Source organism: Amblyomma americanum, chromosome 3 (genome assembly GCF_052857255.1).
Source record: "Amblyomma americanum isolate KBUSLIRL-KWMA chromosome 3, ASM5285725v1, whole genome shotgun sequence".
Classification (NCBI taxonomy): Eukaryota; Metazoa; Arthropoda; class Arachnida; order Ixodida; family Ixodidae; genus Amblyomma; species Amblyomma americanum.
The window spans coordinates 9,430,438-9,457,394 of record NC_135499.1 but is presented as its reverse complement, the minus strand read 5'-3'; the positions used below and the strand labels follow the sequence as shown (position 1 = coordinate 9,457,394).

Genomic DNA, 26,957 nt, shown 5'->3' with positions numbered 1-26,957 from the left:
GACTGACCGACGAGTGCAAAGTTGTCGAGCAGCAGTTGGCGGTGGCTGTGAAACCAGGCGGTGGCCAGCCGGTGGTTCTTGTTGCGGCCGGCCACAAAGTTCCCAAAGTAGACGGCCAGCCCTGCCAGCATCAGCAGCTCCAGGTAGAAGCTCTCCCAGTTGCTGCGCAGGTGCAGCGGGACCTACACACCACCAAAACAACCATGTACACGTGCTGCTAGGTGACTTTCTTTGCGAAGCTGCAAGTGCTTTCATGAATGGTGAATTTCTGGAAGAACAAACTGGACAGAACACAGCCACAGAAGAAAACATATCCTGTAAGCTTTCCTCCACTCTCTAATGTGATGTCTGAGCTAAGCTACTGCGATGTTAGTTGTCCTAATCAACGCCACCATCGTGCATCTACAATGGACCAAGAGGCTCTTCAAAATGAAATGGATGACATTCATTGCCGTATAGTGAATCTACAAACGGAGCTATCAAAACTCACTTCTCGCTGCAACCGCCTAGTCAGTTTACGCACTTCACTGACAACAACACATCGGTCATCAGTGGTGCAATTATCTAGAAAATGCCCTCCACCTGCATCAGCCCTTGTTCTTGTGGCGAGAGCAGTGCAGCACGAGACAAAGAAGATTCATGTATAAAGAAAGGAACGCCGACCAAAGGTTGTAGATAAAACGAAGACGTTTCGGCTTCCATACGTAAGCCTTGATCACTGGCTTCCGTATGGAAGCCGAAACATCTTCGTTTTAACGAAAACCTTTGGTCGGCATTCCTTTCTTAATACATGAATCTTCTACCCAACCAGACGAGTTTTCGTCAGACTTTAGATTTCGAGACAAAGAAGAGAGAGGCGGGACACGACGCTGACTAACAAATAGATTTTTTTAATGCACATTCGTCGAATATATACATCTCACTCGTACAGGAAGGAAAGGACAGGACAGAAGCATGAAAAACACATAAGATGTACACGTGGTAAAAGATTAAGGCAACGCATGCAGATAATCAATTTTGCTGTCAGGAAGCATTATCAAAGGTATGCTGACGCATACATTGCTCTTTTGTCGGATGTTGAAGGCTTCTTTAATCTCCCTGCGGCGGATATCCTTTGGCACCAAATCCCAATGCAGCTCCCTTAAAAAGAAGCAGAGCCCTTCAAAACCTCTAGGGCAAGACCTGGTGGTCCTGGGCGAAGCCCCAGTTTCTGAAACAACGACCAAGCTGTTGAACATGGGACCCAAGTTCAGTGTGCCGCCACGTCCCGGCAAGACTGAGCTTCTCGGCCTTGTGAGGGGCATCGCATCAAAGGCCAAGAAGGACGGTGCAGACAGGCGCACTGACAGCGCTGTGGAATGCCTCCCCGGACGACCACCTCGAGCAGGCCCCGACCTTTGGAAGACAACAGTGGCAACCCTACGTGGAGCCGACCTGCGGCTACTGCAATCGGATAAGGAAGAAGGATTCGTCCTAGCGTCGCTTCCAGTCTACAACTACAACGAAAAAGCTGACAACTTCAAAGAGCTGGTAGGTGTAAGATCCACAAGATTGAAGAAGGAAGTAATGACGATGTGCGCAGACATGGGCTTGACAAAGATGGCCTCCGCCATAGACAAGAGCAAAGAGACAAGCCTGTCGATGTTCTTCACAACCAAACCCTGTGGGCACCTGCCCTGCAGCCCCCTATGTTTGCTTTCCCACGAGGCACCGTGTAGCAGCAGTCTCACCTCGAGGAGGAACGCATTCCCTTGTCAGTTACATTAACTGGCAAGAGAGGGCGCCAGCGTCGCTGCGCGGAAGACTGCTGAAGCTCGCGCGCGGGAGAGGGGGGCATGGTGCGCTTCGGCGGGGATCGTCGGTGCGAGAGGACGTGTCGCTGGCGGCTCCGCTCTTCGCTAGCGGGGCGAGGAAGCGACGGGGAGACTCGCTCCCGTTCGGCCTTCGGAGTATCCCTTGCCCTAGCGCGGGCGAACATTCGCTCGGAACCTTGCTGGTGAATCGGACGACCTTGATTCATTAGCGTAACTTGCTGCTAGCTGGCGTTATTAACGAAGAAGAAGGAGCGCCGACCAAAGAAAACAAAAAACATAAACAGACGTTTCGGCTCCCGTACGGGAGCCTTGTTCACATTGAAATGAAGCAAGCAGCTCAGTGGCATTACATATGCTTGAAAAGAGGGCGCAGGGAGCGTGCGTAGATTGGGTTAAGATTTCCATCGTTGCGGTTGAGGGTGTGACTAGTAGTTTGGATGATTAATGATTCCAAGTGCAGGCGAGGGTATAGCTTCTTTTCGGTTGAAAGCACGTGTGCCCGACCCCAGTCGATGTCATGGCTTGTAGATACTGCGTGCTCGGCGATAGCATTTGAGTCCACTTTTTTGTTGCGTACATCGTTACTATGTTCTTTTAGCCGCCTCTCGAAATTTCCGGTTTCGCCAATGTATGCGTGGTCACAGTCGGAACAAGGAACCTTGTACACTACGCCTGGATATTTTTCTTTGGGAAGGGGGTCTTTGACATTTACCAACGCATGGCGCAGTTTTCTTGTCGGAACGTGGGCGATATGAACACCAAAGGTGCGCATGATGCGTGCTAAAGCCTCGCTTAGTCCGGGAGCATAGGGCACGGCAGCACGTTTCAAGGGTGACAGAGGAGTATCGCTTGCTGGGCGACATAACTGTTTTTCCACGGATTGCACAAATGAGGTCGGGTAGTTGTTGCTTGAAAGTTCTTGTCGTATAGTTTGAAAATCAATGGTCTGGTCTTCAAGGGAGCTGCAGATGCGTTGCGATCGTTTGAACAAGGACATAGCGACTGATTTCTTCTGTGTAGCAGGGCGAACCGAATTAAAGTTAAGGTATCTTCCGGTGTGGGTCGGTTTTCTATAAACGCTGAAACTGAGCTTACTGCTGTCCCGCCTTATCAATACATCCAGAAAGGGCAACGCACCATTCGCTTCTTCTTCGGTAGTGAAGTCTATTGCTCGTTCTATAGAATTCAAATGGTGCGAGAAGGCGGCTAAGTCAGAATTACAAATCAGGCAAAAGCAGTCGTCAACATATCTCAGGAAAATTCTAGGAGGTGATGCAAACGTTTCAAGGGCACGGCGCTCGACGGATTCCATACAGAGGTTAGCGACGGTCACTGATATAGAGGCACCCATTGGTGTGCCCTGAAGTTGACGGTAAAAGCGTCCTTGAAAGACGAAATAAGTATTATCCAGGCAGAACTGCAGGAGTCTACGGAGATCCAGAACTTCAATGGGGGTTCGTTTAGGTAGAGACTTGTCAGCTTCGAGAGCAGCAGAGCAGACTTGTATGGCCAGGTCGACAAGAACGCATGTGAAAAGCGACTTGACGTCAAACGAGACCATGAGCTCGTCATCGTCCGGTGCTATGTCGCTTACCTTCTTGATGAAATCAGTCGAGTTGCGAACGTGCGTTGAGCCAAGGCCGACAAGAGGGGAGAGGATACGATGGAGGTAGCTGGATAGACTGTGAAGAGGGGACCGATTGTAGTCTACGATGGGGCGCATGGGCATACTAGGTTTGTGCACCTTCGGTAGACCGTAGAGAGCAGGGGCTGAGCCGTTGGTGCACAGCAGAGTGAAGTAGAGTGGCTTGTAGGTCGGGGGAACGAAACGAAAGACGTCTGAAAGAAGTTTCTGCAAGTCGCGCTGAACTTTCGAGGTTGGGTCCTTGTTAAGATGGGAGTAGGTGCTTTCATCTTCCAGGAGGCTTTCCATTCTGCTTATGTAGTCAGTTCGGTTCAAGAGAACTGTGCTGTTTCCTTTATCAGCGGGGAGTATAACGAGATCTTTGTTGTCTCGTAGGCTCTTCACGGCTTTTTGCTGTTCTGTGGTAAACGGGGACAGGTGTTGTCCTGGGCGATACTTGGAGAGGACGCTGACTGCGCGAGTCCTTGCTTCATCGAGGCGCGACACTTCCACCTGGTTCACCGCGTTTTCCACAGCACACACAAGTTTTTTGGGGTCAAGAGTAGGTCCAGTGTTGAAATTGAGGCCAAGGTTTAAAACAGAAATTTCAGCGCTGCTAGGTTTGTACGAGGAGAAGTTTTTGACGACGGTTGTGGGCGTAGCTTTTTCAGTCTTTGGGCGTTGCGGAAGAAGGCGACGCAATTTGTTTTTGTGTGCAAGTTCAGCACACCGGGACTGTACAGCTGCCTTGTGGTTGGCGTGCAGTTGAATGCTGGCAAATTCTTCAGGGTAGAGTGATTCCAAGCGACGTCGAGTGAAGAATGCCTCGTTTTCTAGAACTCTTAGCTTATCTTTGCATTCCAGTATCCTGGCCTGAAGGAGTGATCGTTCGGCTTTGGCGACAACGCTCAGACCAAAGCGTGTGCAGACTGGACGGATCAAACAAAAACAAATTGCGTCGCCTTCTTCCGCAACGCCCAAAGACTGAAAAAGCTACGCCCACAACCGTCGTCAAAAACTTCTCCTCATACAAACCTAGCAGCGCTGAAATTTCTGTTTTAAACCTTGGCCTCAATTTCAACACTGGACCTACTCTTGACCCCAAAAAACGTGTGTGTGCTGTGGAAAACGCGGTGAACCAGGTGGAAGTGTCGCGCCGCGATGAAGCAAGGACTCGCGCAGTCAGCGTCCTCTCCAAGTATCGCCCAGGACAACACCTGTCCCCGCTTACCACAGAACAGCAAAAAGCCGTGAAGAGCCTACGAGACAACAAAGATCTCGTTATACTCCCCGCTGATAAAGGAAACAGCACAGTTCTCTTGAACCGAACTGACTACATAAGCAGAATGGAAAGCCTCCTGGAAGATGAAAGCACCTACTCCCGTCTTGACAAGGACCCAACCTCGAAAGTTCAGCGCGACTTGCAGAAACTTCTTTCAGACGTCTTTCGTTTCGTTCCCCCGACCTACAAGCCAATCTACTTCACTCTGCTGTGCACCAACGGCTCAGCCCCTGCTCTCTACGGTCTACCGAAGGTGCACAAACCTAGTATGCCCATGCGCCCCATCGTAGACTACAGTCGGTCCCCTCTTCACAGTCTATCCAGCTACCTCCATCGTATCCTCTCCCCTCTTGTCGGCCTTGGCTCAACGCACGTTCGCAACTCGACTGATTTCATCAAGAAGGTAAGCGACATAGCACCGGACGATGACGAGCTCATGGTCTCGTTTGACGTCAAGTCGCTTTTCACATGCGTTCCTGTCGACCTGGCCGTACAAGTCTGCTCTGCTGCTCTCGAAGCTGACAAGTCTCTACCTAAACGAACCCCCATTGAAGTTCTGGATCTCCGTAGACTCCTGCAGTTCTGCCTGGATAATACTTATTTCGTCTTTCAAGGACGCTTTTACCGTCAACTTCAGGGCACACCAATGGGTGCCTCTATATCAGTGACCGTCGCTAACCTCTGTATGGAATCCGTCGAGCGCCGTGCCCTTGAAACGTTTGCATCACCTCCTAGAATTTTTGCATCACCCTCGCCTGCACTTGGAATCATTAATCATCCAAACTACTAGTCACACCCTCAACCACAACGATGGAAATCTTAACCCAATCTACGCACGCTCCCTGCGCCCTCTTTTCAAGCAAATGTAATGCCACTGAGCTGCTTGCTTCATTTCAATGTGAACAAGGCTCCCGTACGGGAGCCGAAACGTCTGTTTATGTTTTTTGTTTTCTTTGGTCGGCACTCCTTCTTCTTCGTCAACATGTTTGTCCCCGACCAGACGAGTTTTCGTCGAACTCTCGACTGGCGTTATTGTTGCTGTAGCAATAAATGCCTGTTTGTGTCAGCCAATGTGTCGTTCCTTTGTTGCCTCAGAGCAAGGCCCGTTGTAGTTGGCGTGCGCTCGGTAGCGTATGCGATCACGGGGTGGGGTCCGGGCGGCTTTGAACCGTGTCAGCCGCGATTGAGTGTGGAGAATGTATTTATATCTCCTCAAGTCAAACCCCACAACCCACAAAGAGTGTCCGTTCAGAGCCACTGTGTCAGAAAGAGGAACCTGGCAGTGGATTGTGGGCGGTTTTCTGCAAAGGGCCCTATCCGACTTCTTGGTAGATGACCCGTTCCTAAAACGAAAACCGCAAAGTGTGGACTACTTTCTTCAAGGAACCTATCCGCCCAACGTGAGTGGCTTTTCGATAGATGTGAAGGACTTATACAACTCGCTTCCGCAGAACTTAGTGCGCCAAGAAGTCGAAGAATGTATTGACCAACACGGCGTTGTGAAATTCCAAAACTCCAGTAGGCTGCTGAAAGAAAATTTTATGGAATTACTTACCAGCTACCTGCATTCTACTATCATCAGCCACATGGGGGAGTCTGTACGTTCAATAGGAGGGGATATACAGAGGGTCTTCGCACGCCCCATTTTAAGTGATTTGTTTCTCGCGCATATTGACAGACATCTAATGACTGCGCTTCGAGTGACAAGCACCGTAAAAGTGTTCCGTTACGATTACCTGATACTCTACAAATTGGACAGGTCAGATCGACAGCCACAGCCCCTTGACCAGATCACTGACATTTTCAAAGAAGCACTAAAAGGACTAGAAATAACGAGCGAACTCCCAGAAAACAACGTTCTGTGATTTCTTAACTTGACGCTAACCCCTCTAGGCACTCACATATGCTGGTGGTACGGACCACGAAGCAAGAAGGGACTGCTCCCCTACACATCTGCGGATTCCAAGATCATCCAGCGGGGAATAGCAAAAGCAGCAATGAGAGCCGCATTGACGAGATCCTGTCATCATGAAGTTCAAGGCAGTTTTGACGCCCAGAACCGTCGGCTGAAAGCAGCTGGTTGCCCGTCGAGACTGCTATCCAGTGTTGCAGAAGGGATTCTGCAAGCACTTAAGAGGCAGAAAATAGATTACAACCGCATCAGAAGAAAGGAAGCCGTACGCGGTCATTCGTTACATTAATGGAATTTCCCACAGCCTCAAAAGGTAGGCGCAAGAGCTGGCGTAAAAGTGCTCATGTCAGCACCCAACAAGTTAAGAAGCCTGTGCGCCAAAGTCAAAAGCGAGCAACGAAAAAATTAATCCAAAAAAAAGCACCGGACAAAACACGTGAAATGTGTGAAAACCGTGGTTAATGAAATAAGCGGGCGCACCTACATTGTTCAGGCAGGGTGCTGTTTGAATGGACAACTTCAAGAGCACAAAAGATCCCTAAAGGGTGCCATCAGCAGTGAATTAGCAAAACATTGCAGAGAGCATAAATGTGCTCCGCAGCTTAGCAACACAATGGTCATCACGTCATATTTTGATCAACGGACCAGGGAGATTGAAGAAGCCCTCACCATTCGACAAAAGAGCGACGTATGCGTTAGCATACCTTCGATAGCGCTTCGTGAGAGTGAAATTGATTATCTGAGTGCACTGTCTTAAAGGGATACTGAGGAGAAATTGAAGTTGGCTTGTATCGATAGAATACCAGCTCCTGATCACAAAAACGCCGCTCTTACTGAAAACAAAGCTCTTGTAAGGTAGAAAATAGTAAGAACCAAATACAGGTATCGCCACCACAGGCCAATCTCGCAAGTACAAGCGTGGTGACGCCATAGGACAAGAGACGCCACCTTGGAGAAATTTTCCATCCTACATGGGTCGCGAATCTCTGAGGCTGACAAAGGTAGGTTGCGCAGACCAATATTGAAGTAAGTTTTGTTTTAAAACCAATAGTGCACTTTTATCACACAAGGAAGGCAGGCACGAGACAACCTGAATGTTGGAAGCAAAGAAAACCGATGCTTGGCGGCGCCACAGGCGGCCAGGAGAGTTTCGATTTGCTGTAGCGCTTCGCGTCTATGGGCTTTGCGTGCCCCGTGCTTTTGTTTGTGACGCGCCTCGATTTACAAGCGCCGAACAGCAGAGGAACTCCAAGTGCCGCTTCAAGTGCTAGTTAACCTTTGAAGGAGCCTGTTTAGGCTTGTCAGATGATCGCCACGGTCGATGAAAAGCTATGATGGCACGATGGTCGGTGATCGTACAAGGCAGCACTTGTGTATTCGCACGCTTGCCCGGCGAAACATTCCCGGCTGTGCCAGTCAACTTCAAGCTACTTAGCGGAAATCGTTTATTAGGGACGGGAGACAAGGTACAAGGCAGTTCAGAAAATATTGCTGATGGCCTAGCTCTGTTAGGCCAGGATATACCTAACGAAAGCGCGGAGATTTCTGCATCCGAAGAGTGCATTCACTAGATGCGCCTTTATTGACGGCTGTTACTTGAGCCGTCGTGGCGGAGTGGCAGCGTCTCCGCCTCAAACGCCGAAGGCCCTAGTTCGATTCCGAACCTCGTTACAGGACCTTTATTTTATTGAGTGAGTGGGCGGGGGGTTTCAGTGGCTCCCATGGATGCTGCCGCCGAACACGTTGGTTAGCGGTTAAGCGCAGACTCTGTTGAAGCGCATTTATGCTGCGGCGAGGCGCGCGCACGCTGCACGGCGAAGTCACGTCGGTCAAAGCGAGACCCTCTATACTCCAACTGCGCTCGACCGCCGACATGTTCGTCGGCTTTGGCGCACTCTAACCGCACTGGCGGGGAGACTTGGAGCATGTCTCTATTTCGCGCCGAGTGCGCCAGCCGCCGCCGGCCCGGCCAGACTGATTTGGCTCCGCGGCGAGGTGCGCGTTGTATTCAATAGCTGCGGCAGTTGGGCGGAGGCTGTTCCTTTCGACCTCGGCTAATTTAATCCATTCACAGTACATATCTGAAGGTACATGCAAGTGGGCGAGAGAGCCAGATCCAGTGGACCCGTTGGATCTAGCGGAAGCCGTTGAAGCGTCGTGCGCCGGCTTTAGTTTCAAGCCGCCGACTTTAAACACGACCGCCCTTGAGGACCCATTTGTTTTTTGTGGCAATAAATAAATAAATAACTTGACCCTTGCAACCATGGGAGGCCTCAAAGCCGCCTGCTGCGCCGTGCAACCGAGCCGTTCAAGGAATCACAATCCGCTGGCCCCAAAGCCCCGGCCAGCCTCCGATGGGCGCAAGGTGCCGACCTTGTCCTGGCCCCTTGCGACTCCCCACACTGGGGTTATGATATTTAGTTTGCAACGGCTGCTCTCTGAGGAAGGGGGAAACCACCCACCGGCGCCTAACCTAACCGTGCTCCCTCAAAGGCATCGCACGCTCTGTGGGGCTGAGGTTGCTGAAATGCAGGCCGGAGTTTTTGCGAGAATTACGTCGTCGGGTTCGGGAACGGGATCCATCGTAACGCTGGCAAGACGCCGGTGCAAACGTAAACGAAGCGACGGTAGCCACCCCCGATAGATGCCTTCAACATGCGGCGGCGGTAGCTTTCATTTCGGCAGCTGCTAGACCGCACCGCTAGCCGCCAGAAATCACGGAGTCTCCGTTTACGTCACGTTTCACGTCACTCCTTTCTTTTTGTCCTTTTTGTCGCTTGTAGCGCATTTGTTCCCAGTCGTTATAAGAGTTCTCCGTGTCGTCATAAGAGTTCTCGAGTTTGAATCGGAGCGGCGGGAAAAAATTTTTCAACTTCGAATCCAAATTTCTTTGAAATAAATGCATCTTTCGCTCCCGGACAAAGTCATGAAATGCCAAACTATCAGATACTGCTAACAAAAAAATTTTGATAGGGTTCTCCTCAGTGTCCCTTTAATCTTTTACCACGTGTATATCTTACGTGTTTTTCATGCTTCTGACCTTTCCTTCTTGTACGAGCGAGATGTATATATTCGACGAACGTGCATTAAAAATCTGGTTGTTAGTCAGCGTTGTGTCCCGCCTCTCTCTTCTTTGTCTCGTGCTGTGATGCTCTCGCCACAAGATCACGCACCAACCAGCCCAACTTTTCACCTTGTTAAAGTACCTGCATGAACGTCTGCTATTGCCTCTACAAATGAGTCAACCCCTAAACTGGCCACTGACCCAGCATCGTTTCTGCGTTCAGTCGTGCAAGAGCAACAGGCCTTGGCTGCCACTCTAAAATGCCACCATGTGGAATTCAGTGGAATTGCCGGAGACTCGCTAACAAGGTTGGTGAGCTGTGAGAACGCATTCGCCTGGGCTCACTTCAAGCGTGGGCGTTACTCCTCCATGAACACCAATCTCTGCCACGAATCTCGGGGTTTACTAGCTAAGTAACACTGTCCATCCCATATCACAGCACGTGTTTGTCAGGTCAAAAACCAGGCAAGGCTGCTATTTATGTTCGAACTTCTCTCATTCAAACGGCTCTACATACGGGAACAAGGTGCACCACATGGCAAGAGGTGACGGTTGTAAAGGCACAACTTTCTCAGTGCGCAATTGTGCTTGTGTCATGTTATTGCGTTCATACTCGGGGTGGGCACCCTGCCTTTGTGTGGGGTGGCTTCGCCGTCATCATCCTGGCTCGCTTATTCTCATCGCCAATGATTTTAATACCCCTCACCATAAGTGGGGATGCTCTCATCCTCACGAGGATGGGACGTCCACATTTAAATGTGGGCTTCTCATCCTCGATACGCTAACCTAGAATCAAGAAACAGGGCACGCTAAATTTTTTTTTTTTTTTGCGTCACGAAACTGCCGCTTTTTTTCTGAACAAGAGCTAATGTCCCACTTGTGTGAGAACAATTTCCGACACAAAAAGTACACCTTCAGAAACGTAGTGGCCAACTGTGCCCCATTTTACACTCCTGTGCAATATATGTGTTGAAAAAAGAATGACAAAACAAGTATGCTGACTTTCTCCATTCTTAGAATGATTATTCTTGTGGCAACAGAAAAATATTCCCAGCATTTTGTTTTAGAACAAATTTAGCTATAGACGCTACGCAAATGGCCTGAACTGCATTGCTTGCTTTTGCCCTGCTTCGGCGCAATTTGGCAGCAGTAAAGATTTCTTTTTGGCTCTGGGCCTCGAGTTTAACAGTTACAGCAATAACTAACGCCGAAAAAATTGTGCTAGAAGCATTGAATCTGACTAATCGGCCTATGCTCACCCCCACGCTGTTGAATTCTGGCAAAGCCGCCCGGCGCAGACCCGCCGCGGTGACTCAGTGGTTAGGGTGCTTGGCTACTGATCCGGAGTTTCCGGGTTCCAACCGGACCGCGGTGGCAGTGTTTCGATGGAGGTGAAACGCAAAGGCGCCAGTGTGCTGTACAATGTCAGTGCACATTAAAGATCCCCAAGCCCTCTACGGCACCTCTTTCTTCCTTTCTTCTTTCAGTCCCTCCTTTATCCCTTCCCTTATGGCAGTTCAGGTGTCTGCCAAGATGTGAGACAGACACTGCGCCATTTCCTTTCCCCAAAAACCAATTTGCCATTTCCAATGTTCCTCTTGGCGCAGCGCACAGCATCTGCATGGCGTCTACGACAAATTCTTGCTCTTCAAAACTCTCGCTGTTAGCAGCACACACAGACAAGACAGAGGTGCTTACTGATGGCAGCTATACACTCGTTGAGGAAGAAAATAAAAAGAAATGCCTCCATGGGAAGAAACAAAACTAAAATGCGTCTTACACAGTTTTCTTTGGGAGTGTGCTGCAAAATGTGCTTGTTGGCATTAAGACCCTGAAAATATGCAGAATGAATTCTGTGGTTATTTTTATGATGGCTGCTTGGCTCGAACGGACAGTTTCATGTCATTAGCTGTTTGACTTGGTTGACGCACGGTGTGTAATGGGACCGACCGGCAGCAGTTCAGGCAGCGCAGCGATGAGGTAGATGAAGTGAAGTCAAGATCGTGAAGGATGCCCGTGAATGTGTCTGTCGTCACGCTCTTCGACCAACTCCCATCGACCTGTGCTTCGAATAAACACCTTTACACTTGATGGCGGTGTCTTCGTTCCTGTCCCGGTCCTCATCATTGAACTTCGAAGCCCAACATTACATGCCCCGGCCACCATGCCAGATGGTACGAGCCAACCATCACCACTCATCCCTACCCCCGTCCTCTGTTCCGGGGTGCAGCGCCAGCATGACTCTTCTCTATTCAGCAGCACTGACTACCAAGTTGTCAACGATTGGCTGGCCTCCTACGAGTGTGTCAGCAGTTACAATCGGTGGGACGATTCCGTTAAACTGAGCAACGTGCTCTTCTGCCTCACGGACGTTGCCGACCTATGGTTTCGCAACCATGGCACCGACCTTCCCAGCTGGTCCTCCTTTAAGACGAGCTTCGCCAATGTTTTCGGCCGCTCGCCGTGTGGAAACTCCGTGTCGAGCAAAGTCTATCTGCTTGAGCTTGGCTACTGGCAGAGACCTTCAGTAGTTATATAGAGGACATTGTTGACTTCCGCAAGCGTGTCAACCCATCCATGACTGACAAAGTCAACCACAACCTGTGGGAATTTCGGAGTGCCGTACCCTTCCCTGGCCGGCGAGGCGTACCGTGAAGATGCAGGAAAGCGGACGCTTTCCTCCTTCCCCACGGGCGAGTAGCCAGAAGGTCTGCTCGAGAGCGCTGCGCCGCCTCCTTCCTCGAAACTGGTCGCAAGCGCGCACCGCCAGGCGCCGCCGGAGCGGTCGCTGATTGGCCGAATGCGACAACGGGCAAGTGCGCCGAGATCGGCGGGTACCGGCCGTGGCCGGAGAGAGACTTCAGCGAGCCGCGACAGCGAGAGGACGTCAGGTAATTACCCCCCTTCTTCCCTCTTTGTTGTCGCCATCTTGCCCCGTCAGCCGCACGACCAAGCCAGACTGCAAGGGTCGCAGAACAAGCTTCAAGCAGCCAGTGACTTTGGGAGAACCCAATACACGTTTGGCCCCGGGCAAAGCGTCCTGTTCTGTGTTGTGTTGAGTCTAGTGTGGGGGCAGAGTGTGTCTCATCTGAGATTGAAAACTCACTCTGGCGACACATGGCGTAGGTCGAGTCTAGTGTGAATGTAGATCACGTGAGCATGGCTATCGTTTCTTCTCAATTATTAACAGAAATCGCAATGGGTTCATACGCTTGCTCCCTTGCCTGACCCATTCGGGACACATTAAGCATCCTCTGTACATTCTTGTCCTCTAGAAGCCCCTTTGACATCCTCACAGACTTGCCACCCGTAGTCTGTGGTGTGTTCTGAACACCGACTTATAGGAACAGCTAATTCAGAACATACTTGAAAATTTCTCCCTGTGTACGATGGATCCGCAGAAATGCCCACCCCACGCAAGCCTCGGTGGATGGAGCAAGTCACGAATCAGCTCCTCCATGTGCCCTTCAACTGGCCCCAACCTCTCTGCAGACAATACTCCTCCAAGAAAAAGAAAACCTTGGCGTGGCATGCAAGCACTTCCCGCACCATGTGGCACCAACCTCACCAGTGGCTTTGCGCACAGCGAAAAGGTATTGCTTCGAAGCTTACGTCTTCGTGTCACCCTCAGCCCAGCGGTGACCTGGTCGTAGCCGGCAATGAATCATGCCCCTTCTGCCCCGCTCCTGTCCGCGAGGTGGACTTGCCCTTCTTTGCGCGCCATCCGGCAGAATCACCTGCTCCAGTGTGAACTGCTTCCCAAGCCTGGATTTCTGAGCTGCACCACCGAAGGTTACTGGACTGCCTTTGAGAGTCCAATGTCCATGAGACATTACTTTATGCCAGCAGGCATAAAAAAAAGGCAATAAAAAAAAAAGTAATATCGCTTATATAATTTTACGTAATTTTACATACATATTACGGTCAGAAAACATCAGGAAATGAGCCCAATGTTATTTAATATGGTTTCTAGCAGTGCAAAACAGTTTCTATTATCATTTATTTTTAAAAGTGTGAAATACTTGCGCATGTTGCGAGAAATATTTTTAATGAATGTTTCCTCTTTCCCCCAGATAGAGCCGGTAGCTGTAACCCATGACCATGAAGATGCTGAACCTCGTCACATTCAACGTGCCACTAGCTACATCCTAAGTCTTGTAGCAGTTTTGAATGCTAAGGCAGCTTTGTCGACGGAGTGCGTTCATACATCCACCATGCCAAAATGTTCAACTTTTTGGAACTGCGCTCAAAGACCCAAGTCGCTGGAAACAATTACAACTATTTCAGAACAGTCTCTTCACACACCATGTGTGACGCGTCGGAATTGGTCATCTGATGGAGCTTCTTTCCTCCAGAGACAAACTATTTATGAGATCCATGCACTGCACTCAGGAAAGGGACTCTGCCTTCCTTCTCGAGTAGTGCTGCGACGTCGTGCGCTTGCCGAGTGAGCCCATGAAGCTAGTTGAGCGGTGGCTCCTGCGGTGCTTCAACTGGACCAAACACTTTACAGCTTGTCGCTAGGGGGAAGCGAGGTGCTCTTAAACTTGAGCTTGTGCCCTCTCACAGTGAGAACAATTTTTTCTAAGTTGCCTGCTATTTACGAAAAACAGAAACAATAGGTGCTCACAAAAATGAGGTATTTTACAGGATATTTATTCCTCTACTTTCCCTCCTCGTCCTCCGTTAATCTTTTTCTGGGGAAGAAATAAAATAATGATTGATTGATTGATTGATTGATTGATTGATTTGCAGGGTGTGCTTCATGGCTGTGTAAGCTGCCTAACCTATTTTATCACCCTATTAAAAACCCCACATGAGCTATGCTAATTATAGTTTTTGAGAGACATCATCATATAAAAATGATCAATATGTCCAGGCACCATGGTTATGAACTATAGTTAGGTGACATTATGGTTCATAAAATTTCCAATATTCGATTCAGCCAAAAAAAAATAGCATAGCTCCACAGTTATTTCTGAATTGAACAGTATAAAATTAAATTAAATTAAATTGCACCGAAAAAACATAACAAAAACTTCCTTTAGGCAAATCATGTTTGCATAAAATATTTTACAGCAGTAATACCAGTATATGGGAAAGGGACCCAGTTTTCAAACAACATAAAGATGGCTGCCATCATGTATGCGGTCGTGGGAAGCGACGGGCGTGAAGTTCTGCCGCATTTCGCTCCGAAATCGCCATTTCATTCTTTGTGGACGCAAAATATATAATTTTTCAGTAATTGGAGGTTGAATTAGGCCTTTAAACTTTTTATGCATGTACTTGAGAATACACCATTTTTTAAAAATCGAAATTTTCATATTTTTTTCATCATTTCAAGACCCACGTCTCCCCTTAAGACAGCAATGTTGTGGAAAATGGCTTTTTTTAAAGCGAAAGCTTTACTACTCATTTCTGTAGGTGTAGCTGTCACTACGCTCCAGCTGCGCTGTGCCAAAACCAATAAAGAGCAGGAGCTTCGAAAGCAAAGGAAAGGCGCATAACTGGCCCCCTGGGGCAGTGGACACCTGTCGCCCTTTAAGCTATGTGGCGGTAGTGACAGATGTGCTCTGCATGCGTTTTCACTGACAACATTGTGGCAGAAACGCAGCACTGAAGCTATAGGCTTTGGCGTTCATTGCGCTCACTGGCCAACGTTCCAGACTCCAATGATTTTGATGAAAGGAAGGTGCATACCTGGGTCCCTGGACATCTCAATCACACTTTGAGGTACGTGGCGGTGGTGAGAGAGAGAGAGATGTGAACTGCATGCATTAGCACTGTCATTATCACTGCTATGATATTGTGGCATTACTGCAATAGGCCGCAGCGTTCACTGGGTGACCAACCTCTCGCGATCACCCTGCCAGGGTGGCAGGGTGGGCACGCACTCAATGTTACCAAGCGCATCTACTTGCCTGATACACCACAGCTTTCGCTCTTTAACCAGGTTCAACAGTAGTTAACCCCAGCTAGTTTTTTTTTTTTTTCAGAAATATAAGAGCTTATTAAAGCCCTTTAACAATAAAGAAAAACCTCACCTGACAATCTGCACATGCTGTTAAGGGGACAGGATACTCTTCCCTGTATTTTAGGGCATGTCTTGGTGCAATTTTCTCAACAACAAACTGAGATAGCACCTACCTGTTTGTCATTTTTATCGTTTCAAAACAAAGAGACGCCGACCAGTAAAACGAAAAAATTGTATTGACGTTTCGGCGCCCAGAACGGGGGCCTTGTTCACAATGGAAACACACCAAGGTCGGCGTCTCTTTGTTTTGAAATGTATCCCCCCGGCCAGACGGGATTCCGTCACACTCTCGACTTCATCAACCTTCGCCAGGCCCATGGCCAAGGAATCATCACCAAGATTCGTCAGTATGTTGGCCTCAACTGCCGTATTGCCTCATTCAAGGCTCACCTGAATTTTACTCTAACATGCAAAGCCCGCGCCTTGGTTCCCCGCTCCTTGCGTCTCAACAGACCGGTGTCGACGCCTTTTGGGCTCAGTGTGGTTGGCAAAGCGGAACATCAGCTCCTGCAAGCAAGAATCTTGGACTGCAAAGGAAAAATCCGCGCACTGGAGAACGAAGCGTTTTTTGCTCGTCGTCGTCTAGAACACCAATCTCCTAATGAGTTCACCAGCATTCAGTTGCACGCAAATCAGAAGATGGAACGTCAACGCCAGAAAGGTGAGCGTGCTCATGACAATAAGTTAGGCAGGCTCCTATCCGAGCACCAGAGAGGGCAGACGATGATTTCAAAACCCGCTGTGCATAACCTTTCATCGTATAAGCCCAACCGAGCTGAAGAGGCTGTTCTGAATTTGGGGTTGAATTTCAACCTAGGAGCTGCACCGAATAGGAAGAAGTTGGTATGCGCTGTGGAAAATGCGATCAGCCAAGTTGAGAACACTCGCCGCGAAGAGGCCCGCACACGGGTGGTGGGCGTTCTCAACGCCATTCATCGCGGGCCTTCCCGTTCTGCTTTGTCTCGCGAGGAACAATCCGCTATGAAGAGCCTCCGTGACAACAAAGATATTGTAATTTTGCCAGCAGACAAAGGCAACGCGACAGTCCTTTTGGACAAGTCTGACTATGACCGCAAGATACTGTCTCTCCTGGAAGACGGTGACACGTACGTCCGCCTCAAGAAGGACCCTACACTCAAGTTGGAGAGGGAACTTCAGAAGCTTCTCGCCGACGTATTTCAGTTCGTCCCGCCGAGCCAAAAACCGCTCTACTACAAGTTACTATGCCACAATGGTTCCGCGCCAGCGTTTTATGGCTTGCCAAAGATACATAAACCAGGAGTTTCAATGCGACCTATCGTGGATTTTACCCGCTCCCCTCTGCACAGCCTCTCCAAATTCTTGCACCGTGTTCTTTCCCCGCTTGTTGGCCATGGGACTTGCCACGTTCGCAACTCATACGACTTTGTTGAGAAGACCCGCAACACCCTGATCGAAGACAGTGAATTGATGGTGTCTTTCGACGTGAAGTCCCTGTTCACGAGTGTACCGACTGACCTTGCTGTCGACGTATGCACCGCTGCGCTCGATAGCGATGCCTCTCTACCGGAAAGATCGCCAATAGAAGCACGGGACCTGCGCCGGCTGCTTGCTTTCTGCCTGAGCAATACCTACTTTGTTTTTAGGGGAAACTACTACAAGCAAGTCCATGGGACCCCCATGGGTGCTTCTGTTTCGGTGACGGCCGCTAACCTCACCATGGAGTCATTGGAGCGACGCGCGTTAACCTCCTTTCACCCTGCCCCCAAGGTCTTCTTCCGTTACATCGACGACTGCTTTTGCATTCTGCACAAGGACGCGGTGAGCCAGTTTCTGACACACCTGAACAGCCAGGAAGACGCCATTCAGTTTACGTTGGAAGAAGAGGTGGACGGCAGTCTGCCTTTTCTGGACGTCCTCGTCTCAAGGAAAGGCCAGAAGTTGTCGTTTAGCGTGTATAGAAAGGCTACACATACAGGCCGCTACCTACATTTCAGTTCCGTCCATCCTGCCGCCCAAAAAAGAGCCGTTGTGAGCAGTTTAATGCAGCGGGCCAAGAAGATATGCACAAACACCACTGACGCCGCTGCGGACGCGTCAAGGGTACGAAAAGATCTCACTAGTTGTGGTTACCCAAGCCATTTCATCAGGTCCACAGAACGACGGCTGTCACGGCCTCGTCATCCGGACGCCCCTCTTCCGCCCAAAAAACGTGCGGCTATTCCTTATGTGCCGAAAACAAGTGAGTGCCTCGCCCGTGTATTACGAGAGTATGACGTGCAAGTTGCCCATGTCCCTGTCAAGAAAATGCGACAACAACTGATGAACGTCAAAGATCAGTTGCCAAAAGAGAAGTTCCCAGGAGTTGTCTACGCCATCCCTTGTGCAGATTGCAACGGTGTTTACATCGGCGAAACCGGAAGTTACAAGAAGCGCCTACAGCAACATGCTCGTGATGTGCAGAAAGAAGATACCCGCAATAACGCCTTGGCAGAGCACGCGGTGACGGCAAATCACAGAATAGATTGGGAAAAAGCAAGAATCATCGAAAAAGAGAAACTGACAACATCACGGCTTCATCTCGAGTCCCTGGTGATACAGACAACGGCTCACACGCTTAATCGTAACGAGGGCAATCTTAACCCGATTTACGCGCGATCTTTACGGCGATTACTATAGCTTTTAAAAAGACGAACCCTCTTGGTGTGTTTCCATTGTGAACAAGGCCCCCGTTCTGGGCGCCGAAACGTCAATACAATTTTTTCGTTTTACTGGTCGGCGTCTCTTTGTTTTGAAATGTATCCCCCCGGCCAGACGGGATTCCGTCACACTCTCGACTTCATTTTTATCGTTGCCTTACGCTCTGTTGTCTGAACCAAAACAACACAACACAATTATAACATTAATTTTTTAATTTATTTTCTTTCGGGCACTAGATTTAAGGCCACTTTTGCCGTTATTTCTGTTTACAAAATCAAAACAGATCATTGCACATGCATAATTTTGCTCACATAAAGCACAACTAAGAATTGGCCTTCTGCCTCGTATTGTTTTGAATATAATGGTACCGTCATAACAAAAAAAAGCTAAAGATAAATAAGTTTAGAGTAAAAAGCAACTTTATTACCAAATTCTTCGCTTTGCCAACAATGGCTGACCAAGTTATACCATAGTCATACCATAGTTATACCTCCATAGTCATCATTCAACTTGTCTTAGCCTTCCCTACCAGTCGTCTAGTTTCCTAGGCTTCTTTTTTTTCCTTGCTATGCAGCTCAGAGCAGGGGAAGGAAGCCTGTCACCAATCAATTTCTTTCAGCTTCAGGTTAGTCAAAAGGGCTCCTTTGCCTTCGCTATTTTTCTGCCATTGAATGTTGAGAGGGCATCTGCTGTGCACACCCTTAGTGCCTCTGGTACTAAAAGGGCATTTGTTGGAGCTAGCTCCCAGATGATGCAAATGAAGGACTAAAATGTTAGCATGGAGCCTTACAGGTCCAAGATTGTTCCTAAATATGTTTTTACTAGGGGTGTGCGAATATCGAAATTTTCGAATACGGACTGAATACGAATATGAAGAAAAAATGACTTCGAATATTGCATATCTGTTCAGTACAAAAAATTTTCAGAAAAAGATAAACAAGCAAATCTTGTTGCCGCCTGTTTTGGAGTGCTGGAAGAACAACACAAATGCAAGTAAGGGGCCGGGGAATGCACACTGGCATCGGAACGGTGAGACGACTTCTAAAAAGAAGTCACCTGCGACGCGCCAGTCGGCGTTCGAAAGCTGCGCGGAGCTGGAATTGGACTACCGGCGAATGCACGGGCCGACAGTTGCAGTTGCCCGTAGCAGCGGCGAAGCTCAGAAACCGAAACTACGTGGCCAGGCTATTTTTTGACCTAGCGACAGGGGCCTTCCAATTGTTGTCACGCCTGCCATTACGCCCACTAAAGAGGTGCGCGGGTTACGATGCACCATGCAATAGGCGGGATTTTTACATGATCGCTTGCCCTATTGTGACAACTCTATGCACCTCTTCAGAAAGCTCCCACAAAAGTCAGCGAGTAGGCTTTCCCGCATAGCGTAGTTTACAAAACGGAATAGCGGGGGTCCCGCTCGGACAGTTATGAAGGGGACAGTACGCATTCGTCAGATGTGGGCATTTGGGCATTAAATATGTAACGTATTACGGAAGGATTAAAAAAGTGCGATTGCACATTGAGATTGTTCGAAGTGGGCCGTTGGCCATCTTGTTTGCAGCACGTGTGATATGTGGGAAAGCCAAATTGCGGAATTCTGCACGAGGTCAAGCCTAGCTGCATTGGAATGCGATCGGTCTGCGTGATAAACGACGGAGACGGAAGGGACCAGGACCTCTGTATTGTTTTCCTGGAATTTTTAATGCGATCATCGGCTAATTTGCAAAGATATTGTGGCTTTTCCACAGTTGAAATTACGAAGGTCTGCGCACTACGCACTATACGATCGCCAGCGAGTATTCGGGAATTTTCGAATATTTGGAAATTCACGAATATCAATTTCTCGAACACAAATCAAATATCAAAAATGCAAAATACTCAATTCCGGACATGAAATCGTGTTTCACACGGCCTCTCACTTCCTCATTTTCAAAGATGTTCTTTACAGAGAAATATACAAAGCAGGAAGGAGTGCTATACTAAAAAGATACAGAAAAGAATGTGCTATTAAAAATAAAAAAAGTGAAAATTGATATTTTTTGGATTTTTTGCTTACCCTGTCCCCTTAAAACTGTCTGAGATTGACTTAATCATGAATGGCATTCTCCTACGCTGTGCAGTCAAGAGTGCACACCTCGAAAAAATACTACAGCTGCTTGCATGACAGGCACTTCACTTTTTTTCCAACCATCAAATTTGCAACTCTTTTTCCACAGCTTCAGACTTTGTAGAAACTTGGCATGAAATGGAGCTAGACGAAAAAACACTGGAGCTTGCGTACTTTGTGCTGCACTGTCAATATATATGCCTTACCAAAGGCAGCATGATTTAAACTCTATTTCATACATAGCAGTCAATGCTGCCAAAAGCTAGCGCACCTGTTTGCACAGGCTACATATGTGGCCAAGAAGTAGTCTGCCACAGAGCATATTTTGTTGCAACCGATGTCAACTACCATAACTTGTGACCTCCTGCACTTCATTTCACCTCTTTCATCCTGCGACTCATGGAGACTTGGAGAAGCAAGGATCACATGATATGCGGCTGGTAAAGCTCTTACTCCATCCATACCCAAAAAGAAGTGCCCACTGGGCGAAAATCATAGCCAGAGGGCCCCAACACTGAGTGCGCCATGATTTTCCTATCGCTCTTTGTTTTCGTCCGAACACTGATCGAGGCTTTGAGAAGAAGGAGTTATGGACGCACAGCGTTGCCTGCGCCACTAGAAAGCGAGACCCCCATGCTGCGCTACCCTCGGTCTGCCTCTGCTCTACGCAGTGACAGCCTCTCAAGGTGGCCAACCTTGGCAATGGTCAGGTGTGGCTTATCTCCCTGAGGGCGACTGGGCGGCCGCTCCTGGTCCAGGCCCTCGAACTCCTCCTCATCCTGGAAGTGGTCAAACTCCTCTTCCTCCTGTCCACAGGATGCAAACGACACCACACAATTCGGGATCTACACCAATGTCCACCAAGGCACACACAGTCCCCTCCTTTTTCCAGGCCCCATTTGACTGCCAGCAATCTTAAGTCACTACAATGTCGCTATCTGCAATAAGAAGCACTTCAGTGCAATGCGTGCACTACCCAAGACTACTGCACCTGGTTCGAAGTTCATTCACAAATACACACAATATCCACAAAAGGATGCAGAAAGGGGTCCCAAAGTTGCACACCTCTTGTAATAAAATGCAAAAGACAAGTATTAGTCAGCAATATATTAAAAAAGTGCAATAGTTACATTCATGCAATAAATACACTAACTACTGAAGATTCCAAACACAGAGCAAAAACCAAACAGATGTCATGATCATTAAAACAGTATCAAAATAAATCGAAGCTCAAAACAAATAAGCCAAGTTTATGCTTAAAAGAGGACACAGAGAACATGGTTTTCACACAACTACAATGTAAAGAATTCCATAATTAGTACAAACTTTTGCTTGTGCAAAATTGATCCGCGATGCAAATCTCATAGGGTTATGGTTACTCAGTTCTTGGATGTGCATGTACTTAAGCAGGTTATGGTTATTTAACACGTGATAGGCACAAATGCCAAGAATAAAATTTGCGAGGCCTGAAACACGGAGGACATTAAGTTTAGAGTACAGTCGACAACCGATTTTTCGGACTCTCTAGGCACCGCGAAATTGTCAGAAAAATCAAATTTCACCAGAAAAATCACTAACTTAATTATAATATGCCCGAGAAAGGTGCCAATAGTTATGCACACATCCTGAAGTTCCTCATAAATAAATCTTGCCGCGCATTACGTACGCAGACAACGGGCAACGACTGCGCTTTCACAAGCTCTGCATACGATGGCAGCACTGCCTTCCACATGTCGTCGACTGCGCTTTCACAAGCTCTGCATATGATGGCCGCACTGCCTTCCGCATGTTGCCGACTAACGCATGGGTGGAGGCAAAGTCTAGACGTGAAAGCGAACCCGCTGTGTGGGCTGCGCCAGCAGTAGGAAGGGCCTGGAATGACAAGAAGGCGATGATAGCGAAACGATATGAACCGACAAACGACCGATGAAAGCGCTCAGTCAGCATTTGCCTTCGTAATGAGATTTAACGAATAGAGCCAAAATCGGCGACATGCACTCTGCGATGTCTTGCGCATAATGAGATGTGTCTTTCCTGTCATCAAAATGCCAGTTGTTGACAATTTTGTGATAGAAAAATCAGGGTTGCAGTGCATTTTGCGGCAGGTATGCTCAGTTCACTTTGAAAAATCCTTTCGCGCTCACCGCCTCTGTATGCGCTTCACTGCTATCTTTTCCGCTAATTGAGACGAAACGCTTGGCACAGATGGATTCTGCAAACCGTAACTACTGTTCAAGTTTGTGCAGCGAAAAACCTCTAAACAGTATGAATTCGAAACCACCCGGGCGCAATGTGCCGACTCGCAGAGAATATCAGCACCGCCATTTAAGAGGCTCCCTTTTAACTTGATTTTCGTTTTGTTTTATCAAGTTTTCGATCTCCCATGCAGTCTGAATTAACAAGGTTCCATTATACACATTATATGGCGGCTTCGGCATTGACGGCAAATGCGAACGAGGCCCAAAAAATTGAGCAGTCAGTTGCGGTGCGTTCGAAATTTCAGGCGCTCTTATGCATTGGCACTATGGGCCAAATGTTGCAGTGCCACAAAGAAATTCGAACAATCAAGCATGTCCGAAAAATCAGGGGTGTGAACTTTCGTTCGTCGACTGTACAATGGGTGTAATGGAGGTATCCTGATCAAACCCAGTGGTTCCTGTAATCAATCAAAGTGGGTTGGCAATCACTTGAATCATATCAGCTCTACGGAAGTCATGCCATCCCAGTGTTGAGGAGGCATTCTCGGAGCAGATTGCCAAGCATAGGGTAGCTGGGTTTCCAAGTGCCTATATCGCCCACCTATTGGAGCACGTTTTGACTCGGTTCAGGCACGAGAAGAAACGGTCGGAAGAGGCTGAGGTGGTGGCAAGGCGTCGAAAGGTGGCTGCTGTGCCTTACCTTCATGGTATTTCACACAGACTAAAGAAAGTTGCGGAAAAGTTTAATGTTGCTGTTGTTTTCGCAGCAAAGAACAAGGTTGGAGGCCTTCGTGCTGCCGTTAAAAGGGGGATGGAGAAAACTGGGGGAACTAGCTAGCAGTGCACAGCGTCCCATAAATCCAGGTTCACCACATGCAAGAAGAATGTGGTTTGTCACATTCCGCTGCCTTGTGGAGGGAATTACTACTGGTAGACAGGCAGGTGTCTGAATGAGCACTTTAACTCAGTGGTGGAGAAGGCGACCTCTAATCTGGCACTGCACTGCCAACCTCACAAATGTAAATCGGAGGACGATCTGATAGTTTGCACGCCCGATTTTTGTGACACTTCAGTGGTGTATTGAAGCGACAAACTATGTAGGAAGATAGCTGAGGCGTACTATATCGCTAAGGCTAAGGACATGTGTGTGGCAAAGTCGTATCGCAACCTTCACTGGAAAGAATTTGGTTTTTAAGATGGCGTACTTGCACAGCGTTGATTGTCGTTTGTTATCCGCCCTTTCAATGCTTTGGGTTATGTTTTATGGAGTTTTAACATCCCAAAGTGACTCAGGCTATGAAAAACGCTGTAGTGAAGGGCTCCGAAAATTTCGACTACCTGGGGTTCTTTAACGTGCACTGACATCGCACAGTCCACAAGCGTCTAGAATTTCGCCTTCATCGAAATTCGACCGCCACGGCCAGGATCGAACCCGTGTCTTTCGGGTCAGCAGCCGAGCGCCATAACCACTGAGCCACCGCGGTGGCTCTTAGGGTTATGTGATCGTGCATCTTTGTACGAGCTGTCTTTTCCTCTTCCCTTCATTACAATTGTCCAGCCTTGTATTGTGTTCTTTTCTCCTGTGTTGCATCTTTTGGCTGGTTTCAAGGTGACTAAGCTGGGATATTAACATATTCAAAGAGTTATGTGAAGAGAGAAGTGTCGTACCATCTGCATAAAGAATGGAATCAATAGGATGAGAGAGGCAGTCTGGAATATCATCAATGTATATTAGAAGCAGAAGTGGACCTTAAATGGAGCCCCATACTTGTAACCTTTTCAACAAAACCAGCCAAAGATGGTTTCACATTTGTGACATTTTGGCAGTCTGGGTAGGTTCAGGCAGGAGGAAAAGAAATCGCTACAAGGCAATCTCCAAGAATGACAGTTGTTGACATACATGAGTTGGAGTTTTAATGAGGTGCCACTGCTAAGGATTTTATTTTTGTAATAACTTTCTCTGAAAATTATTGTAAAGATGTGAAAATAATTTTTATAACGGTGATGGAGATGAGTATTAGTTTTCTTTCAATTTTCCTTCTTTCATAGGCTCTTAAGAAGGCCTTCGGCAAGCCAGTGGTTGTTAAGAGATGAATAGTTCTTACAGCAAACAGTTGAGGTACAAGAAGCCAAACAATTAGTAATTATGGAAGAGAAAGTACTATACACTAGATGAGTGTCTGTAGACGATATTACATGAGAGAAGTTTGGATGATCAAAGATGTTCTGTGACACGAAGACTCTTTTGAAAAGCAAGAGCTATATGTTAAAAATCGGTGATATCAACCCTAATAATAAAAGCCAATGGAAGATAAACAAGGTTGATTAATGCATGACCTAACAAGAGAGCATATACCAGGCATTTCAGAGACGCCTGCCACAAATCTCTAATAGGTTTTTTATGTAAACAGAAGCTTTTAAAACAGCGCAACTAAAACGAAAGAGCAGGGAAAGACATGCACAAGCAAGGAGCAGTGAGCACTGCATCACACAGGTGGCGCAGAGAACGTGATGTGACGTTGCAGATGCGCCATGGAGTGACGCAATTTGATGGACACTTTTCTGCACTCTCCGCAGGTGCATCATCATCATCATCAGCCCGACTACGACCACTGCAGGGCAAAGGCCTCTCCCATGTCTCTCCAATTAACAACGTCCTTTATCAGCTGTGCTCACCGTATGCCCGCAAACTTCTTAATCTCATCCGCCCACCTTTCTGCCACCCCCTGCTATGCTTGCCTTCTCTTGGAATCCACTCCATTACAATTAAGAGTATAGACACCTAAATTTTGGGTGCGCGTTTTCTCGTTTGAAATGATGCGTAAGGCTTTATTATGCATGGATTACCACCTGGTATTCTCCTACGACCGCTAAATAATTTATAATCGCGTTTCTTTTTCGTGGTGTTTTGGTACACATTATACATTCGCTGCCTTGGAAGATAAATGTGTAAGCAAGCCGTCTATCTCCCTGTCCAGAAGAGAGCTGGCAGTCTTAAAGACTCGCTGAATCGTGCATGTCCCTGTTCCTCGTTCACCTGGCTTTCATTATTTTTTCCGGCGCATGCACCTGTTTCCCCTGACGGACCACGTTCATCTTGGTCGCCTAGGTTTCTGTCAGTCGCAAGTTAGCGCCTGTGTTGTATGCGTCTTTCTTTGTCCCTTGTCCCATTTTGCGCTACCCTCACATACTATGTATCACCATTACCGACTCACCCAAGTTTCTACCCTTGTGAATTACATTTCGTCAAATAAATCAGTATTACCGCAACAGCGTTAAGGGCCACGTGTCGCAGAAAAGCGGATGTCGGCGGTGGCGTTGGCCGCGAGCGATAAATCCCCCCTCTCCCTCCTCCTCCTCGCAATGTACGCCACTTCCCTAACAGATAGCGCGCGATGGCAGCGCCTCCCGCTCGCCTCGTTCGGGCGCAGTAGGGCCGCGCGGGCACGCAGGAATCACGCGGTGAGCGGTGAACAACGCAGCGTACATCCAAAGCGCGTTCACCACGAAGCTGGCGGCTTGCTGCCCGTTCGTTCGGCACGGAAGCTATACTGGCGTACGTGGCATCGGGTTGGTCAAGAACGATGTGCCGACGAACTACAACTGCAACTTGAGTCCCGCGCGTTTCGGCAAGGCGCCTGGCAGCGCTTCTAGGCGCCAGCGCTTCTAAGTGGTTTGCTGCTCTGTGCGTCCGTTTCACCGTACGTGGCAGAACGATTTGTCTAATGGGCAAGGCATCGCGCCGAACTTGCGATGCCGTTCCGTGGAATCCCTGGTAGTGCTGCAACAGGCTGTCACATTCCACTGTTAAAGGCGAAGCTTAAGCGGCCTCCAATTTTTTTTAGACATCTGGTACATGTCCTTGAACAATCAAAGATGAGTTGTTATCCAGCCTTAGTGTCTCTCTCTTTAATGCTTTGCACCAAATGGCTCAAAAACAGATTCTTATCCTGTGCAATACAGAGCACCCAGCTGGTTCCAGGCGGCTTTTGTCTTCTGAGACTGGAAATGAACTGCACACCTCCACTCGTGCCTCTTCTTCGTCGTCTGCGGGCAAGGGTGCCTCTGGCCGCTGGGATGCTGGCGGCGACTCCTCGTCATCAAACTCCTCAAACTCTGCAAACTCATTGTCTTCCTCTATGGCACGGCCCGCAGATGTGCTCACGACCAGAGCAAGCACCAGCACCAACCCAGCCGCTGTTCTCATGCTTGTCTCCCTAGGACAGCTCCTGAAAAAGAAGCCACT

General features: G+C 48.3%; 1 protein-coding gene across 4 annotated transcripts in view; it reads right to left on the bottom strand.

The window, feature by feature from the left end:
• Nucleotides 1-26,957, bottom strand: part of LOC144124448 (PAT complex subunit CCDC47) — an 85,093-nt gene that overhangs the window by 42,591 nt on the left and 15,545 nt on the right. For all 4 annotated transcript variants that reach the window (XM_077657105.1, XM_077657106.1, XM_077657103.1 and 1 more), the window contains exons 2-4: nt 26,733-26,940; nt 21,209-21,319; nt 8-182 (exon numbers count right to left, since the gene is read on the bottom strand). In XM_077657105.1, the coding sequence (XP_077513231.1) occupies nt 8-182; nt 21,209-21,319; nt 26,733-26,918 (472 nt within the window). In that variant the 5' untranslated portion in view covers nt 26,919-26,940. The remainder of the gene's footprint in view (nt 1-7; nt 183-21,208; nt 21,320-26,732; nt 26,941-26,957) is intronic.